General features: G+C 42.3%; 1 protein-coding gene across 2 annotated transcripts in view; it reads left to right on the top strand.

The window, feature by feature from the left end:
* The first annotated feature begins 678 nt into the window (after nucleotides 1-678).
* Nucleotides 679-18,931, top strand: part of Borcs5 (BLOC-1 related complex subunit 5) — an 83,858-nt gene continuing 65,605 nt past the window's right edge. The window contains exons 1-2 of one of the 2 annotated variants that reach the window (XM_048432423.3): nucleotides 679-938; nucleotides 3,987-4,130. In XM_048432423.3, the coding sequence (XP_048288380.1) occupies nucleotides 881-938; nucleotides 3,987-4,130 (202 nt within the window). In that variant the 5' untranslated portion in view covers nucleotides 679-880. Of the gene's footprint in view, nucleotides 939-1,409; nucleotides 1,547-3,986; nucleotides 4,131-18,931 lie in introns of those variants that run through there. The other variant, XM_087904049.1, reaches the window with a different exon arrangement.

The raw sequence follows: 18,931 nt of genomic DNA, 5'->3' as shown, positions 1-18,931 counted from the left end.
TCCTGGTCATAGGTAGTTCCATAGTGACCTGTCAATAGCCGTCAATCCTCAGTAAGTGCCTAGATTCACTTCCTGTTCAAGAGGAACAGGAAAGCAGCATACCCTAACAGTTTTTCTCTCAATTATAGCTCCTTCCCACCCCCGCCCTGTGTCTTGGCATTTTCTGTATGGTTGCCCACTGCTAAACTCCCTGCTTCCAAAGTTTTAGAAAAGAGCTTTGCTGTTGTACTAGTGTGGTTTGAAATTTGAGGTCTACAGACCACCTTTATTCTCCATTGGTAAAACGGGTAAAAATACTTATTTTGCCGGGCGTGGAGGTTCTCCTCTATAATCCCAGGTTGAGTCAGGGGGATCTCCCAGAGTTCCAGGCCACCAGAGAGCTACAGTGTGAGGCCCTATCTCAAAAGCAAAAACCCAGTTCATTTTGCAAAGTTGTTCGAAGATCATCAGGATTACAGTGCTTAACCTGTGGTTCTCAAAGGTAACACGTCCTCGGCAGGAAAGGGCTTTTCACCTCTGGACTCCTTTGGCCTTGAGGAGGCCTGGCCCTTTAAGACGGTGCCGCCCCCAACCTCCAGCGCGCGTCTCCGCGCCCCGCCCCTCGGATTTGGGGGCGGGAACCTCCGAACCCGGAACTGACGGCTACGCGTAGCTGGTGCGGCCAATCGGCGTCCCGGAAGGAGCACGTTTCGGCGTCTGAGCCGGCGAATGACAGCAGCGCCGCCCGCCGGTCGCGGCCGCGGCACCGCCGGTGTCCCGAGCCTCCTGTCAGCGAGCCTCTCTGCTAGGCGAGCGGCGTGCCTCCCCGCGTGTCTGTGACCCGGAGGGCTCTCCCCGCTCTCCCCGGCCCCTGCCCCGCTGTCCCTCCGCTGCCGGCGCCATGGGCAGCGAGCAGAGCGCGGAGGCCGAGAGCCGCCCCGGCGATCTGAACGCCTCAGGTCGGTGCCTCACCTCCCGCCCGGGCGCTGCTGGCGGAGCCGGCGGGCCCACCGTGTGCCGGAACACAGAGAAGGCGTGGCCTCTTGCCCCAACCGGGTTCCCTGAACCGGCACGCTCGCCTTCGCGCTAGTCTTTAAAAGACGACCTCGTGGATGGTCGGTTCCAGGTCTCGGCACTCGCGCTGAGATTTGGCTCCCTGCGCATGGATAATACCCAGGACCTCTAAGATCAGGCTTTCTGAAAAAGACAGAGGTGTCGAGGTTCCTTTTCAGAAGGGACCTGTGAGCGCTGGGCGGTCACTTTCAATGTCTGGGTGCAAATGTTACCAGAAACTGCTTTTTCCATTCAGGTCTGGTTTTTTTTTTTTTTGTTTTTGTTTTTGTTTTTTTAATTAAGTTGACCAGATGGCAGGCAGGGTCTGGTGTATTGTCTGTTGTCCACATTTTTTTTTTTTTTTAGATTTCTCTAGGAGTTTGAGGTAGGAATTGGAAGGGAATTTTGCTAGACCCATAGTGAGCGCTCAATAAAACAGCTTGTGATCGAAAACCATTTGGTCCTTTTTTTTTTTTTTTCCTACGCACTTAGGTAACCTCTGAGACTGCACTAGGTAAGCTCAGGGGTTGCTAAGTCTTTTTAATTAAGACCTCAGACCTAAAAGGAGTTTTCAGAATGGCTCGCTGCTTGGTACCATTTTCCACTCAGAAATGTGGAAACTAACAGGTGTCGGGGGTGATTCATGCTGAAGGGCAGTTCCTTGAGGCCTGCTGTCTGCGAACTGGCGTCTACTGGCTTTGCTGTGTTTTGTTTCCTTGGAAGACCCAGAGTATCGTGTCTGTTTATAACAAAACCGCAATAATGGCCATCTCTTGCTTTCTTGCCTCTGTGCCCAGCCAGAAACAGTTTAGGGAAAGGAGCGTGGCGCCCAATTGCTCACCCGGGAATCAACATCATAGACTTACTTCTGAGGGGATTTGCATACTCTCCTATGCCTGGTGCCTTGCACATGTTTATGTGCAGTATTTATAGTGTCCTCATTTTTACACACATCTTTACCATTTATACATGAAATAATAGAATGCTTTGACGTCCCCTTTGAGTCTGGGGAAAGGAGAACCATGGAATTTGTACCAGGAAAGATGTTTTGGTACTACTTCTGTAAAATGTTAAATAAATTACCAAGCTGGGATAAACTGTTCCTGAAAAGCAATAAAAGTAGCAGAGATTTCCCTCCACCCACTCCCAGAATACAACCCCCAGGGCGACCACCAAGCATCAGGAGAGACTAGTTTCCAGAAGGCAGAGTAGTTCTGTGATATCTAGCCTCAGATCAGACTGATGAGCCTTAGTCTACAAGCCTGTAAATACTAGAACCTTCAAGTTCTACAGGATTCATTCTTGTTCCAACCAGGCAAATATTTGGATGAGATGCCTTGTTCAGGAAATCCTTGGAGGAATGAACCTCTTCCCTCCCAAGGAACCTGGAATTGACATGCCTCTGAAGCGCCCTCCAGTTTTCTGAACGTTGCCACAGCTTGAAATGGTCCTGTTGATGGCTCTGTTCTTTTTGCACTAATACTGAACTAAGACTCACTGGAGCTTTAGGAATAGACTTATAATTTGGGTTTGAAATCAGAGGTTTTGGGTACAATGGACTCTGTTCAGCACACCTGACTGGTTTTGGTAGGTTAGAGAGAGCTTTGCATTCTCTGTCACTAAGAAAAGCCGATGTATCAAGGACCCAGAGACCTTCAGTGCCTTTCCTAATTTTGTTTCTAGGGCTGTTGGCCTTGGGCAAGTCCCAGACAGTTTTGTTCCTTCATATGTAAACTATGGACATATATCAGGAGATCAGGATAATCAAAAAAGGAGACATTAAAAAAAATCTGCCTATGAGAGACATTAAAATACCGCTTATGCTTTTGTGTGTTTAATAAAATGTTTGGCTATGCAAGAATTTCATACATGTTATATGTTCATACATGTTATATGTTCCTATATGTTTGAAAGTATATGCGTATATATATTAAAGCATGTATGTTAAGATCAGAAAAATCTATATTATATATATATATATTTACTAGGCTAGGGCTATAGCTCAGTGACAGGGTACTTTCCTAGCATTCGAGAGGCTTTGGTTACAGTCTCTAGCACCACACACACACACACACACACACACACACACACACAAAATAGAAGTCCCCTATAATCTACCTATGCCAGCCCCCCACTACAAAGTAACGACATTTTGCTATGTAAAATATTCACCTTTTCTTCTTTTGAGACAGTGTTTTATGTAGTCTAGGCTGATCTATGCTCCCAATGCTATAAATTATTTTATTATTATGTATATAGGTGTTTTGCCTGCATGCTTGTCTGTGCACCACATATATGTAGTGTATGAGGAGTCATAAGAGGGTACTGGATCCACTAGAACTAGAGTTACATATGGTTTTGAACCAACGTGTGGGTGCTGGGACTTGAACCAGGGTCTTCTGGAAAAGCAGCCAGTGTTCTTAACCAGTGAGTCATATCTCCAGACCCTGTTGTTGAATTTTTATCTTCCTATCTCTACCTTGAGTGTGGAGATGTGAGCCACCATGTCCAGTTGATGTCCAGCTGAATTACATCTCCTCTTAGTCTTTTGTTATTTAGTTTTATTACTTATTTATTTATTTATTTATAGACAGGGTCTTACTATGTAGCTCTGACTGTCCTGGGATTCACTATGTAGACGGAGATCTGCCTGCTTCTTCCTCCCAAGTGCAAGGATTAAAGGTGTGCACCACCATACCAGCATTTCCTTTTAGTTTTTGCTGTTGTTGTTCTTGTTTTGTTATTAAACTTTAATCTACTTCAACATTTCAAAGACAAAAAGCAGCCGGTACCACTCTCAGAAGAAATAGTTCATAATTTTAAATAAAGATGGCTTTGACAAGAAGCACGTATGTTAAGATCAGAAAAACCTCTATGTTCTGTGGACTTCTCTTTCTGGTGGCTGTGTTGGTGGTGGGCCATGCAGTTCCTGATCTGTGTTACCTGTTTTGCAGTGACTCCATCTCCAGCTAAACACCGGGCCAAGATGGATGATATCGTGGTGGTAGCTCAGGGCTCTCAGGCCTCCAGGAACGTCAGCAATGATCCTGACGTCATCAAGCTGCAAGAGATCCCAACCTTCCAGCCCCTTTTAAAAGGTGAGAGGTTATACTTTGTGTTATCTGGACTTGCCGGGGAGGTTTATATATGGCCCCGTGACTCTTTCCCCACATATCTGTGTATGCCTTGGCATCTTCTCTGAAAAGTCTTCCTTGACTGCTCTGTCTGAAATTGGAGTCTTTTTCCCTGACTTTTTTTCTGTAGCACCTATTCACCTCTGACCTATTGTAAAATAGAAAACATTTTTACATGTCTGTTAGTTGTGCATGTGTGTACATGTCACAGCTTACATACGGAGGTCAAAGGACAACTTTTGGGAGTGTGTTCTTTCTTGCCATCATGTGGGTAATGGAGATCAGGTCAGGTTATCAGGCTTGGCACCTTTACAAATTGAGCCATCTTGCTAGCCCAGTTGGTTTACTGTCTATTTTTCAGTTAGTATGTGAGCTCCATGATGACAGGAATTTCCTGTTTCTTCCACTATTGAAGTCCAGCCCCCAAGATAGAACTGATATAAAACAAGGATCAAGTAAATTAATGAATGAACTGATGTTATTAGAGGTGGTCCTTCAGTTGACTGGTTTAATTCCATGAAAAGATTTTCGTTGTTTGTGATCTAGACTGTGGTATGGATTGACTAGTTTAGACTCCTAGAAAGGTTCTGTCACCACTGATGCACTGGTGATTAATTCTAGCAACTGCTGTACACGAAAGTACATACGAAAGGTATGCTTAAGAGAGGAGAGATTTCCTACCTGATTAGCATACTTCAAGGTGTTTATATGAAGACCATAACTTTGTTGTTTTTGTATCTCCATTAAGTGGAGTTTATTTTCTTTATCTTTTGTGTGTGTGAGTGTTGTGTGTGTACATGTTTGGAAGCCATAGGTCAATGTCCAGTGTTGTTCTCAGGAGCCATCCACCTTGTTTTCTGAAACAGGGTCTCCCTATTCCTGGGAATGATTTTCTGTTAACTGAATGGTGCTTCTGCTGTATGAGTTCCTCAGATTCCCTGCCTCTACTCCCACAAAAACACCCAAAACAAAACCCAAACAATAATGAGCATAAATAAGACTGTGGTTTACATAACCTGCATCTTTCTTCATTTTTTTGTAATAATACCACAGACTGAGAAATTTATAAAGAAAAGAGATTAATTTACCTTACAATTCACAATGAAGACCATAGCTCTGATATCCTCTTGGTATCTGCTGAGAGTCTCCCTGCTGGATCATGTTGTGAAGGGGGCTATCACTTCACACGGCTGAGCAAGCTGCTAACTTGATCTCTCTTTCTCATCAAATAAAGCCATTCATGCAATCATAAGGCTCCACCTTCATGACCACATCCCATCCTGATTACCTTCCAAAGGTCCCGCCTGCAAACCCCATTAGCCTGTGATTTGTAGGGGGTAAGTTTCAGTATGAACTTTAGAGGAGACAAATACCCAGACAAGAGCAAACTGACTCTAATAAAGTATCTTATATAGTTTTCTGTATTAAATGTACCCTGGCCCCCCATATATACACACACCGTTCTTGTCATTCTTGGGTCACTGAGTTTGTTTTAGTGATGTGTGCAAGATCAGACATCTGGCAGATAGAGACTGCGCGTGAGGTGTCTTCACCGCTGTCGAGTCCTCCCTGAGTTAGGTGCTGTGTTCTTCCCAGTGATTCTCTGCTGTACACTGGAGACCATTCGCACTTTCACTCTCCCCTGTCTGGCCGCCAGGGTAGACTTTGATAACTCCTCTACTCTGTAAAAGAGCAGACTACATTCTGCTGCTTACCATCTACTCATGCCTTTCCCTTATTCTGAGAAGTAGCGTGATTCTCCAAAGAAGTCAGCCTTCCAAATGAAATTCCACCTTCATGTAAATTTGCCCAATCTTCAGAAACATAACAGATGTTGATGTCCGACACTCTACCCTTCCTGGAACTGCTAGAGTACTGTCCACGGTCAGTTTCCACGTGCCTGCTTCCTGTCAGCTCCTTCTTCTCAGTCCCCACAGTCTTCTAGTCCTTCACTGGTCTTCTGTGACTTATTCTTGACTTCTTCACCCTAGGGAAATACTAAAAGAAAACCAGAATTTGAGATATTCATAATAATTTTGCGGGATGAAGTGCTTAATCATTTGACATGATTCACTTGAGAATAAATGACCAGTAGGGAAAACACCTAGGAGACGACTTGGGATGAAGGGACGCTTCCGGGAGTGAAGGTCATCCACCATGAGCATGAGTGATTGTGATACAAGTGAGTGCCCACCTGGACTTGGTTACCTTAGTAACCAGGCCGTACTACATCGAGAGCTGCGAGCTGGTACAGAGGAGGGGAAAGCTGGTGAGGGGCAGGTGACTCTAAGTACTTACCTGGGTTTGGCTAAGGAAGATAGAGAGCTCACATGGTTGGAAATGGAGGTGTGAAGCTGTGCTCAGACCACAGGCACAAACACAAGGCAGTGAGTGTTTGCAGACGCTGTGTGTCGTCTGTGAGCAAGAAAACCCTTGGACAGCGATTGGGAAAGACGGGCAACAGGAAAACTGAGTAGACAATGATGTGTCCAATTTCCCTCAGTACTTCCCTACGAGAGATTAAAACATTAGGATTCACATTAAATTCCCGGCCTAATATCACTGGCTGTATCAGTATCCTGTCTTCAGATGGTATCTGGACATGCCAGCCATAGAGTAGGACTTGTTCCCATTGTAGCACAATCTGGTGTATAAACCACAGCTATCCCAGGGAGGGAGGGTGTGTGTGTGTGTGTGTGTGTGTGTGTGTGAGAGAGAGAGAGAGAGAGAGAGAGAGAGAGAGAGAGAGAGAGAGAGAGAGAGAGAGAGAGAGAGAGAGAGAGAGAGAGAGAGAGAGAGAGAGAGTTTGTTTGGATTTTAGGTGCCAAATTTCTTGCAGAGCCTCCTGCTTTGGCATTGTTCTGCCTGGTAATTTAAATCTCTGGCCCCTTCCTGCTGGGCTGTTGTGGGAGTTGCTGGCGACTCAGTACTGTCGCTTTATACTGCCACCTTTCTACCCCCTCTTGCTTGCTTTCAGGGTGAGGCAGTATCTTAAAGTAGAAAAAAAAAAAGGCCACCCAGTGAAGGCTATACCCGCCAGGTTTGATTTCAGAAAGCTTTTATTCAAGTTAATGACAGTTTATTCTTTCAAAACAATATATTCAGCTCTTACAGAGTTCACTATTGTTCCGTAATGTCATATGAGGTAAGCTGCTGCTGGTGGGTGATCTGCAGAGGCAGACTGGGCGAGTTTGGATGACTGAGGTAATGTTTGCATTTTAATAAGCAAGCAGAGTCTTTGGTTTTAACTCTTTTGTGTAAATATATCAGGGTATCATTTATACTTTATAATACAAATATCTGTTCCTAGCATTTTTCAAGCCAAAGATTTCTATTTTTTCATAACAACATCCAAGTTAGCAATTTATTTTCATATGTGAAACACTTGCTAGAAAAGGGAAGAAAACTTGAAAGTAGCAATGTGGCCATGACAGCATACAGTAGCAAATTGTTGATTTCATGTATGTTACTAGGATTCCAATGGATTAACTAAGCCCTACACATTCTTACTTAAAATTCAACCACTCATTTTTTTTTTAATGAAGCTGACTCTATTTTATATCATTCTATAGGAATGAAACATTCAGAAGAGAAATGCAATATTGTTTTTATGTCAAAGTTACAAAAATATACTATTCATTTTTGGTGGATGAATAGATGCTTACACACACACAACATTGTTTGTGACTGACCTGCCATTTTTGTTCATGACCTTGGATATAACATAAGGGGTTGTCCTAAAACCTAAGAAAGGACTGTCCTTGTTACCAGCCAGGACGGTCTCGCTTATACAACACAGATGCTTACGTGACACTAAGCAGCTTTGTTGGTGTTTTGAGAGTGGGTGTTAAGAACAGAAGGCATGTGAAATGGATTCTGATTATTAAAGAGCTTGGAGCTGGGGGAGGGGTGCATGCCTGTAGTCCTAGCCCCAGGAGCCAGAGGCTGAGAGATAGCTGTGGCGAGCCTGGGCATATAATACAAAGAAAAGGAAAACAAAAACAAACAAAGCCTGCTTTTTGGTCTTTCTCTTGGTGGAGCTAAATGACACAGAGCAGCAGTGAAGGGTCTCAGACCCTTGGAACTCTCGGAACACTGAGAGCTCTGCTTAGCTGGGGGAAGAATGAAGCCTGGGAAAGGAAGAGGAAGTGGAATTTCTTAGGATCAGTTCCTCTACCATGTACTGTCGCTCCTGTCACTCAAAGATAGACAGCTGTCTCCACCAGCTGCCAGACATCCCTGAACTGGAAAATGGTGTACCAAAGGTTGGCCTGAGAGAATGGATCTCTATTTAAAGACTTTCTGTTTGTGTCTTTCACGTCATGCACCCTGATCCTACCTGAGAATGGGTTTTAATCAGAGCCACAGTCTTCTCTGAATAGCTTAAAGTGTCCCCAGTTTCTCCCAAACACCATGTTGAAAAAGTTGGTAGCTTATTCATGACTCCTTTGTCTAGTAACTGTTGGGTTAAGCTTTTCAACATGAATTATTCACCGAAAAGACCCAGCCTAAATGAGTGAGAGGAAATACCAGGGGAAGCGTTGCTTACATTGACTGGGAAGGTGAAGCCCTCTTGAGAGCAGCATCAGTGTCTTGCTCTGCCCAGCAAGCCCGTGGGCCTGCATTCTTCCTTGTTTCTTCCATCACATCTCAGAGATACCCATCTTCTAGTGCAGCACTCCCCTTTGCTTTTGTCTTTCCCTTCCTCTGCCATCTGACTTGGTGTACCTCTTTTCTCTTGTTTAGATATATACAGAAAGGATCGTTAAAAATTCCTTCGTTTCGGTTCCATTGTCCCTCCTAGCTACCATGCTTTGGTCTTTCCTTTAAATCTCGGCTGCCGAACCTACTTACTATCCCTTTCTCCTGCTGCTTTTGCATTTTGAAATGTAGACATCAGCTTTAGCTTTTTGTTCTAGCTCTCTAGCTATGAGCCAGTCATTTAGTCCTGTACTATTCCTTTGTTTGATTTTTTTTTGTTGTTGTTTTTGAGACAGAGTTTCTCTGTGTGGCCCTGGCTGTCCTCAAACTCACAGAGATCCGCCTGCCTCTGTCTCTAAAGTACTGGAATTAAAGGTGTGCGCCACCACTGCCCAGCCTCCCTTTTCTTTTTCTTTCTTTTTTTTTCAGAGATAAGGTTTCACTGGATAGCACTGGCTGTCTTGGAACTTACTCTGTAGACCAGGCTCACCTCCTTTTTTTAGTTTAAATTTTTAAATTTTACTTTATGCATATGGATGTTTGGCTTGTGACTTGGTTAGATTTTGTTTATTTGTTTGTTTGGTCAACTTGACACCAGCTCGTGTCTGGAAAGAGGGAATCAAACTGAATTTTAGGCAAGTCTCTGGGGCATCTTCTTGATTATCAGTGATGTGAGAGGGTGGTGCCATCCCTGGGCAGGCAGTCCTGGGCCATTGTATAAGAAATTGAATTGGCTGGTTGTGGTGGCACACGCCAGTAGGATTTGCTAAAGGAGGCTCAGGCAAAAGGATCATGAGGTCTCTTATACATTAAAAAAAAAAAAAAGCCAGGTAGTGATGAGACATGTCTTTAATCCTAGCACTCGAGAGATAGAGACAGGCAGATCTCTGTGAGTTCAAGGTCTATAGAGCGAATTCCAGGACAGGCTCCAAAGCTGCAGAGAAACGCTGTCTCAAAAAAATGAAGAAACAAATGAAAACAAAAAAGAAAGCACACGGGGGTGGGGGTGCAGGCTGTTCTTCCAGAGGACATGGATTCCTAGCACCAACAGGGCAGCTCACAAAAACCTGTATCTCTAGTGGACACAAGGCACACAAAAGATATACAGACTTATACACAGGGGAAAACATCCATAAAAATAAACTTTAAAAATCTTAAAAAAGAAGAAAGAAAGCAAACTGAGCAAGCCATAGGAACAAGCTGGTAAAGAGCAATCAATCCTCCCTGGTTTCCTTCAGTTCCTGCCCTGACTTCCCTCAGTGATGGACTGTGAGCTGTTAGCTGAAATACATACTTTCCTCCCAAGTTTGGTCATGGTGTTTATCATAGCAATAGAAAGCAAACCAGAACAGCCTAAATGTATGTCTGTACACCAAAGGACTCATCTCTCTAGGACTATGTACTGTTCCTTTAAATTTAGTATGTCCATCTCTGCCTGTGTGAATAGGTACTTACTCACTTTATTCAATAACATAGAAAGCCCCCATCACCCTGTGGTGCTAAGGGTAAAACTCAGGGCTTTGTACATTCTAGGTAAGCAATGTCTCTATCACTGAGCTACACTTCCAGCCAGACTAACACCATTTTTTTCCTTAAATTTGTGTGTTTAGGCAGGTGTTTGTGCATTTATGTGTATATGTATGTACAGGTTAGAGGGCAACTTTGGTGTCATTCCTCTGGTACTGCTCACGTTTTTTAAAAAAGTCATTTCTATTTGTGTGTGTATTGTATATTGCCATATGTATTAGTGCTCACAGAGGTCACAAGCAGACATTGTTACCCAGGAGCTGGAGTTACAGGGACTCATGAGCTGCCAATATAGGTGCTGGGAACTGAACTTGGGTCCTCTGTAGGAGCAGCAGGCTCTCTTAACTGTCGAGCCATCTCTCTAGCCCCTGTCCTCCTTCTTTTGGGACAAAGTCTCTGACTAGTCTGGAATTCACCAAGTACCAGCTGCCTGGTGAGCTCCCAGGAGCTGCCTCTCTCTACCTTGTTAGTGCTTGCCATCACTCTTGCTTGGTTTACTTTTTGTTAGTTTTTGTTTTTAGTATGTGTTCTGGATAGGCAATTCAGGTCCTCATGCTTGCGAAACAAGACCTTTACTGACTGACCCATCTCTCCAGTCCCTTGAGACTATTTGGTGTTTTTTGTTTGTTTGTTTGTTTTGAGACAGGGTCTCACTATGTAGCTCTGGCTGTCCTGGAATTCTATGTAGACCAGGCTGGACTTGAACTCATAGAGATCCCCATGCCTTGGCCTCCTGAGTGCTGGAATTAAAGGCTCATGCCACTGTACCTGGCCCGAGACTTTTTTTTAATCAGGTGATAATGTACACTTGAATGTCTTCTTGAAGAGAAAGGATTCTGTAAGTGTTGGGTATCAAGTTCTCTAAGGGCCAATTAGGTCAAAGCATACTTAATAGTGCTCACATTGTATATGTACTTTCTGATTTATTTAATGTCATCATTTACTAAAAGAGAAGTATAAAATACCGAGATATGGTTGTCAATTTGCCTTTTTTTTTTTTCCCAGATTTTGTTTTCTGTAGTTTGAGAGTCTGTTATTAGGTTTAGTAGTGGTTACACATTGATCTTTTAATGTCTGTGCTGTTGCCTCGTTGTGTAGTCTGTTTTACCCAGCTTTCTTTACTTAATTCTTATATTTGTATAATCTCTTTCCATTCTTTACTGTTAATCTATTTACACCTTCATGTTGAAAGTGTATGTCTTATAGGCAACCAACTTAGTAGTAGGTTGCTGCTTTTGTGGTAAGTCTGCTTTTAAATCATGTATAACTTGATCTGACTGGAAATTTAAATCTACCATTTAGTTTATTTTTTATTTGTGCCTTGTACTTTTGTTCTTTCATATGTTTTCTCTGCCCTTTTTAGATCAATTGAATATTTTAGCATTCTGTTTTAGTTTTCTCCTATTTTTGTTTGTTTGTATTTAACGGCATCTTGTTCTGTAGTTCAAGTTGGCCTTACTTGAGACAGTTCTCTTGCCTCAGGCATGGATTACCGTGCCAAGCTGATTCTATTTTCTTGTTAGTCTAAAATTTCTAGTGTATCTTGCAGTGTAGGTCAGCTGAAAAATATCATTTTTTTATGCAGGCTTTTATAAAATCCTTGAAAAATGAGTAAAAAAAGTACTTACTGGTTTTGAACAGCCCCAGCAAGACTGTGACTCTCATCTTCCAGCCCACTCTCTTTTACCGCTTATACAATCCATTGATGTAGTTTCTTTTTTTGTTGTTGTTGTAGTAGGAGGCTGCTTGTTGGTTCCCAGACACCCAGCTAGTTTAGACCCAAAATAATCACACAGAAACTGTATTAATTAAAACACTGCTTGTCCTATTAGCTCTAGCTTCTATTTGGCTAACTCTTACATATTAATTTAACCCATTTCTACTAATCTGTATATCACCACGTGACAGTGGCTTACTGGCAAAGTTTTGGCATGTCTGAGTCTGGTGGCTGCTCCCTGGCATCTCCCTGACTCCGCCCTTCTTTCTCCCAGCATTCAGTCCAATCCTCTCCACCTAGCTCTGCTCTGCCCTGCCCTGCTCTACTATAGGCTCAAAGCAGTTCTTTATTCATTAATGGTAATCACAGCACACAGAGGGGACTCCCACATCACTGTTAAACAGAAAAGTGGAAATAGGAGGTCCTTCTGTATGTGTGTTGCTTTTATTGGTTAATGAATAAGGAACTGCTTTGAGCCTATGGCAAGGAAGAACAGAACTAGGGGAAAGCTAGGCTGTATGCTGGATAAAAGAAAGGCAGAGTTGGAGAGAAGTCTGTCTCTGATGGCAGAGACAGATGCTGGGAACTTTAGCTGGTAAGCCACAGCCATGTGGCGATACACAGATTAATAGAAATGGGTTAAATTAATATGTAAGAGTTAGCCAATAAGAAACTAGAGCTGATGGGCCAAACAGTGATTTAATTAATACAGTTTCTGTGTGATTATTTCAGGTCTAAACTAACTGGGCAGCTGGGAACCAACAAGCGATTCTTCCTTCTACATATTGTTTTTGTTTTTTTGTTCTTTTTTTTGAGATAGAGTCTCATGTAACGCAGATTGGCCTCTGACTTACTATATAACCAACACTGGCCTTGAATTCACAGTCCTCCTTGTTAAGTATTTTCTTTCTTGGATGAGCCTCTCTGTCGACGCAAATAATTCCAATCAGATTGAATCAGAGCGAATTAAAGGTGCTCATGTTTAATGAAGTGCTCCCAGGTGACCCCAGGAAAACATAAAGGAGGAAGAGAGAGAGAAGGGGAGATCATGCAAAACCCGGAGACCATGTGTTCATTCTGTAGGGAGCAGTTTAAATAGCCTATGGAATGGTCTTGCCCTTCCCTGGGAGGGGTTACTGTTTGGTGGGCTTTCTTGAGCCTCCCTGGGGAGGGGGGGGTCACCATTTGGCAAGCTTTCTCAGGTGGAGTTTGGACTCAGGCAACTCCCAGGAGAGGGAGCTTATGCCAGGAGCTGGGGTGAAGCCCCCAGACAAACAATTCAGAGTTTTTATATAAAGGAATGTTAGGGAGCTAAGGTGATGCTTCCGACCAAACACTCCTGTCTCCACCTCCCAAGTGCCTAGTATTAGCGTGAGGGCATGTGCCACCATGCCAGCTTGGGTTTTTCTTTGGAAGTAATTATACTGTCATGGTTGCCCAATGCCTTTCTTATGCTGTCATCCCTTCCACAGTGACCAGCTTGCAGTCTATTATAAGGAAGAGCTTTCTTTTCCCATTTGTTTATTTTTTCATTATTTAAATAAGTGTAGAACATTGGGCTCCTGGTTTTTTTTTGCAAGTAAAGACATTATTTTCATTCTTCAGGTGTTCCAAATGTGTTCAGCTGCACACTTTTAGTCTAATTTTTCATGTCTCTTTCATGAAATCCTACTTTTTCTTGAATACATTCTTAGCTTCTGCAGCAGTATCATGCTGTCCTACCTGACCCTAATCCTAGAGTCAGGCACTTTTCAAAGTATGTCCTGGATCTTCTAGTGGAAGGTAACATCAAGGAACCATCCTCACATCTCCCCAGTGGATTTAGCTAGAAAATACGTGTATATGTATCTACCGGAATATACATGCTTACATCAGTATGTGCTTGTTTTGTTTTTACCTATATTTTAAAAATAATGAGCTCAAACTGAAATGTGCCATATATTGTCTGATAGTTTTTTAATTAAATTCTCTCTCTCTCTCTCTCTCTGTGTGTGTGTGTGTGTGAGTGCATGTGCCACTATGTGTGTATAGATCAGAAGATAACTTTGTGGAATGTGTTCTCTCCTTCCTTCTCTACGTAGGTTCTGGGAATAAACTCAGGTCACCAAATTGCAGAGCAAGCACCTTTATCTTCTGAGACATCTCACTGGTCTGGTTCATACATCTTTGCTTTTTTAATTAAATATCACTGGCTATTATTTCTTTTAATATTTTGCTCCTACATTTTCCTTTCTGTGAGACTCAGTAGGTCTGTATTAGACCACTTGATACTGCCTTCTAGGCTTTTATTGACCCTTTCCCTTCTCGCATTCCCCTTTTTTCTTTAAATAGAGTCTTTAGAGTCTTGCTATATAGCCCATCCCAGGTTGGCTTAATGTATTATGTAGGGCAAGTGGCTTTGAATGATGTATCTCCATGCCTCAGGTGCTGGGGTTACTAACACATAGCCTTCCTATTCGCTTTCTTTCTGTAGTGCTTGGACTCAAACCCTAGGGCTTTAGCAAACAGGCACACTGCCACAGGTCTCCATCTCCAGCCCTGGTACAGCTCTCAGTTTTTAATTTTAGTCTTTTTCCTTTTTTCCATTTCTGTATTATTTTCATTGTTGTGTTTCAAAATGTAGTAGTCTGTTTTCTCTTTTGTTAATACTGTTCTAAATCTAATCCATCCAAAGTATTTTTTAAATATTTTTATTGATTCTTTGTGCATTTCACATCATGTGTTTTGATCCTACTTATTTCCCAGTCCCCTCATAGCCACCCTCTGCCCTTGTAACCTCCCCCAAAACAAAACAACCCAAACAAAAGAAGGAAACAAAAACGAGAGAGAGAGAGAGAGAGAAAGAGAGAGAGAGAGAGAGAGAGAGAGAGAAACATGAAGGGGCCTACTTGTTGGAGTATTTGTCCTACCCGGTACCCCACAGCTGGCAAGCTCCAAAGAAAATCACACAGAAGACTCCATAAGATTATAAACTGATTGGCCCTTAGCTCAGGCTACTTATTAGCTCTTATAACTTATGTTAGCTCATTATTTTTATCTATGTTAGCCACATGGCTCAATACTTTTCTCAGCGGGGAAGCTTAAATCTTGCCTCTCTGGGCAGAACTGTGGAGGGAGCTTCCTGCTTCCCAGAATACTCCCAGTCTCCACCTCTACTTCCTGTCTGATTTTCCTGCCTATACCTCCTGCCTGGCCAATCAGCATTTATTTAAAATATGATTGACAGAATACAGACAATTTTCCCATGTGAGAGAGAGAGAGAGAGAGAGAGAAGAAGAAGAAGAAGAAGAAGAAGAAGAAGAAGAAGAAGAAGAAGAAGAAGAAGAAGAAGAAGAAGAAGAAGAAGAAGAATCTTGAATCTAGTTGAGGCAGCTGTAGTATATCCCCTTGAGTCACAGTTTGCCCTTTAGTCCATTCATCTTTACTTACAAGTGTTGCTAGGCAGAGCCACCAGCCTGGCTCCAGGCCTCTAGCTTCTGCTAGGCCCTCACTGGGTCCCGTTGTGAATATTCTGCTCTCCTGTGTCATGCAGATCCTGCTGTTTTGGATCTGTAGGTTTGCCCCCTTCATCTACTCCAATAGTTCATAGATGAGGTAGATATTGGGGTGGGACAACTCATAGCCCTGGTTCTGGACCCGGGTGGTAGCTCATCCACAGTATTTTTAAATCAAATTCTGTGTTGTTCAGCTTTAGATAATAACCACCCTCAAACTCTTTCATTTGTCTGCTTATCATACTGTCTTTTTCTGTTTTGAAAATCTGAGTTCATTTATATTAATTTTTTTCTCATTTTTTTCTGGATTGTGGGTTTTTTTTTTAAATTGGTCAGACAGTCTCTCACATAGCTTCTTTGCATGACTGGAAGTTTTTTTTTTTTAAATTATAATTTATTTATTTATTCTTCTCTCACACACTCACATTCCAACCACAGTTTCCCCTTCCTCCTTTCCTACTAGTACCCCCACTCCCAGATCCACTCTTCTATTTCCATTCAGAAAAAAGCAGGCCTCTGAGGGATATCAACCAAACATGACGTAACAAGTTTCAATAAGACTAGGCACAAACCCTCATATCAAGGCTGGATGAGCCGCTCAGTAGGAGGGAAAAAAGGAGGGAGTCCTAAAAGTGACAAAAGAGTCATAGAGAGTCCTTGCTCCCACTGTTAGGAGTCCCTCAAGAACAAGCTATGCAGCCATAATGTATTTAGGTCAGACCCATACAGGCTTCTTACTTGTCACTTCAGATTCTGTGAGCCTTTATGAGCCCTGATTAGATGATTTGTGGGTTGTATTCTTTGTGATATCTTTGACCTCTATAGCTTCTGCAGTCCTTCTTCCCCCTCTGAGGGATTCTCCAAGTTCCACGTCATGTTTGCCTGTGGGTCTCTGCATCTGTTCCCATCAGTTGCTGGATGAAACCTCTCTAATGACAATTATGTTAGGCTCTGGTCTACAAGTATAGCAGAATATCATTAGGAATAATTTAATTGACACCCCCCCCAAGTGGTGTTTGGTTCTATTCTAGGTCTCTTTGGTCTATCTAGTTTCTGGTTCCTGACTCTCCAGGCAGTGTCAGGCAGGGCTCCCTTTCATGGCATGGTGTGGGTCTAAGTTGGATCAGTCATTGGTTGGCCACTCCCACAAGTTCCGTGCCACCTTTACCCCAACACATCTTGTAGGCAGGACAAATTGTAGGTCGAAGGTTTTGTGGCTGGGTTGGTGTCCTAGCCCCTCTACTGGAGACCTTGCCTGGTTACAGAAGATGGCCAGTTCAGGCTCAGTATCCCCCATTACGAGGAGTCTTTGCTAGAGTCACCCTTGTAGATTCCAGGAAGTTTCCATAGCACTGGGTTTATACATCACACACAAAACTCCCCCAGTTTCAGTTGTCTCGCCCAGTGCTCTCTACCTCCATCCCCCACCACTTGATCCCTCCTGTTCCCATCCCCACCCACCTCCAGTCCACCAGAGAAATCTATTCTATTTCTCCTTCCCAGGGATATCCATGCATCTCCCCTTGAGTACTTCTTGCTACTTAGCCTGTATGGGTCTGTGGAGTGTAGTATGATTATCTTTTACTTTACAACTAATTATAAGTAAGTAAATATCATGTTTGTCTTTCTGGGTCTGAGTTACCTCACTCAGAATGTTTTTTTTTTTTCTAGTTTCCGTCTATTTGCCTGCAAATTTTATGATGTCATTTTTAAACAGCTGAGTAAATGTAAATGTACATTGTGTAAATATATCATATTTTCTTTATCAGTTCTTCAGTTGAGAAACATCTGGGTTGTTTCCAGTTTCTGGCTATTATGAATAAAGCTGCTGTGAACATAGCTGAGTGTCCTTGAGGTAGGATGGAGCGTTCTTGGGTATATACCCAGGAGTGGTATGGCTGGGTCTTGAGGTAGATCAATTCCCAATTTTCTGAGAAACTACCATATTGATTTCCAAAGTGACAGTACCAGTTTGAAATGTACCAGCATTCCACCCACCAGTGGAGGAGTGTTCCCCGTGCTCCATATCAGGATCAGCAGGAGCTTGTCACTGTGTTTGTGATATTAGCCATTCTAACAGGTATAAGATGGAAGCTCAGAGTCGTTTGCACGTCTCTGATGGCTAAGGCTGTTGAACATTTTTTTAAGTGTTTCTTGGCCATTATATTCCTCTGTTAGAATTTTGTGTTTAGATTTGTACCCCATTTTAAAATTGGCTTATTTGGTTTATTGATGTATAGTTTCTTGAGTTCTTTATATATTTTGGAGATCAGCTCTCTGCCAGATGTGGAGTTGGTGAAAATATTTTTTCCATTCTGTAGGCAGCTGTTTTGTCCTATTGATGGTATCCTTTGCTTTACAGAAGCTTTTCAGTTTCATGAGGTTCCTTTTATTAATCATCGAACTTAGTCCCTGAGCTATTGGTGTTCTGTTTAGGAAGTTGTGTCCTGTGCCAGTGTGTTAAAGGCTGTTCCCCATTTTCTCTTCTGTCAGGTCATTGCATCTGGCTTTCTTTTGAGGTCTTTGATCCACTAGGATATGAGTTTTGTACAGGGTGATAGATATGAATTCCTTTGCATTCTTCTACATTCTGACAACCAGTTAGGCCAGCATCATTTTTTGAAGATACTTTCTTTTTTCCATTGTATATTTCTGACTTCTTTATAAAAAATCAGGTGTCCATAGGTGTGTAGATTTACATTTGTGTCTTTGATTTGATTCCATTGATCCATCTGTCTGTTTTTAATGCCAAGACTATATGGTTTGTATTATTATAGCTCTGTACTACAGTTTGGAATTAGGAATGGTGATACCTCTGGAAGATCTTTTATTGTACAGGATTGTTTTAACTATCCTGGATTTTTTGTTTTTTTTTTCCATATGAACTTGAGTATTGTTTTTTCAAGGTCTGTAAAGAATTGTTTTGGAATTTTGTTGGGGATTTCATTGAATCTGTAGATTGCTTTTGGTAAGATGGTCATTTTTACTATGTTAAGCCTGTTTATCCATGAGCATGGGAAGATTTTTCCATTTTCTGATATCTTCTTCAATTTCTTTCTTCAAAGATTTGAAATTATTGTCATACAAGTCTTTCATGTGCTTGGTTAGAGTTATTCCAACATGTTTTATTTTATTTGTGGTATTGTGAAGGGTGTTGCTTCCCTGATTTCTTTCTCAGCCCTTTTATTGTTTGTATATAAGAAGGATACTCACTTTTTAAAGTTAATCTTGTATTCTGCCACTTCGCTGAAGGTGTTTATCAACTGTAGAAGTTCCCTGGTAAAATTTTTGGGGTCACTTATATATACTATTTATCATCTGGAAGT

This window comes from Myodes glareolus, chromosome 3 (genome assembly GCF_982192425.1).
Source record: "Myodes glareolus chromosome 3, mMyoGla1.1, whole genome shotgun sequence".
In the NCBI taxonomy this organism is placed as follows: Eukaryota; Metazoa; Chordata; class Mammalia; order Rodentia; family Cricetidae; genus Myodes; species Myodes glareolus.
Note: the sequence above shows the minus strand (reverse complement) of the source record. Positions and strands in the feature narration are given on the sequence as shown.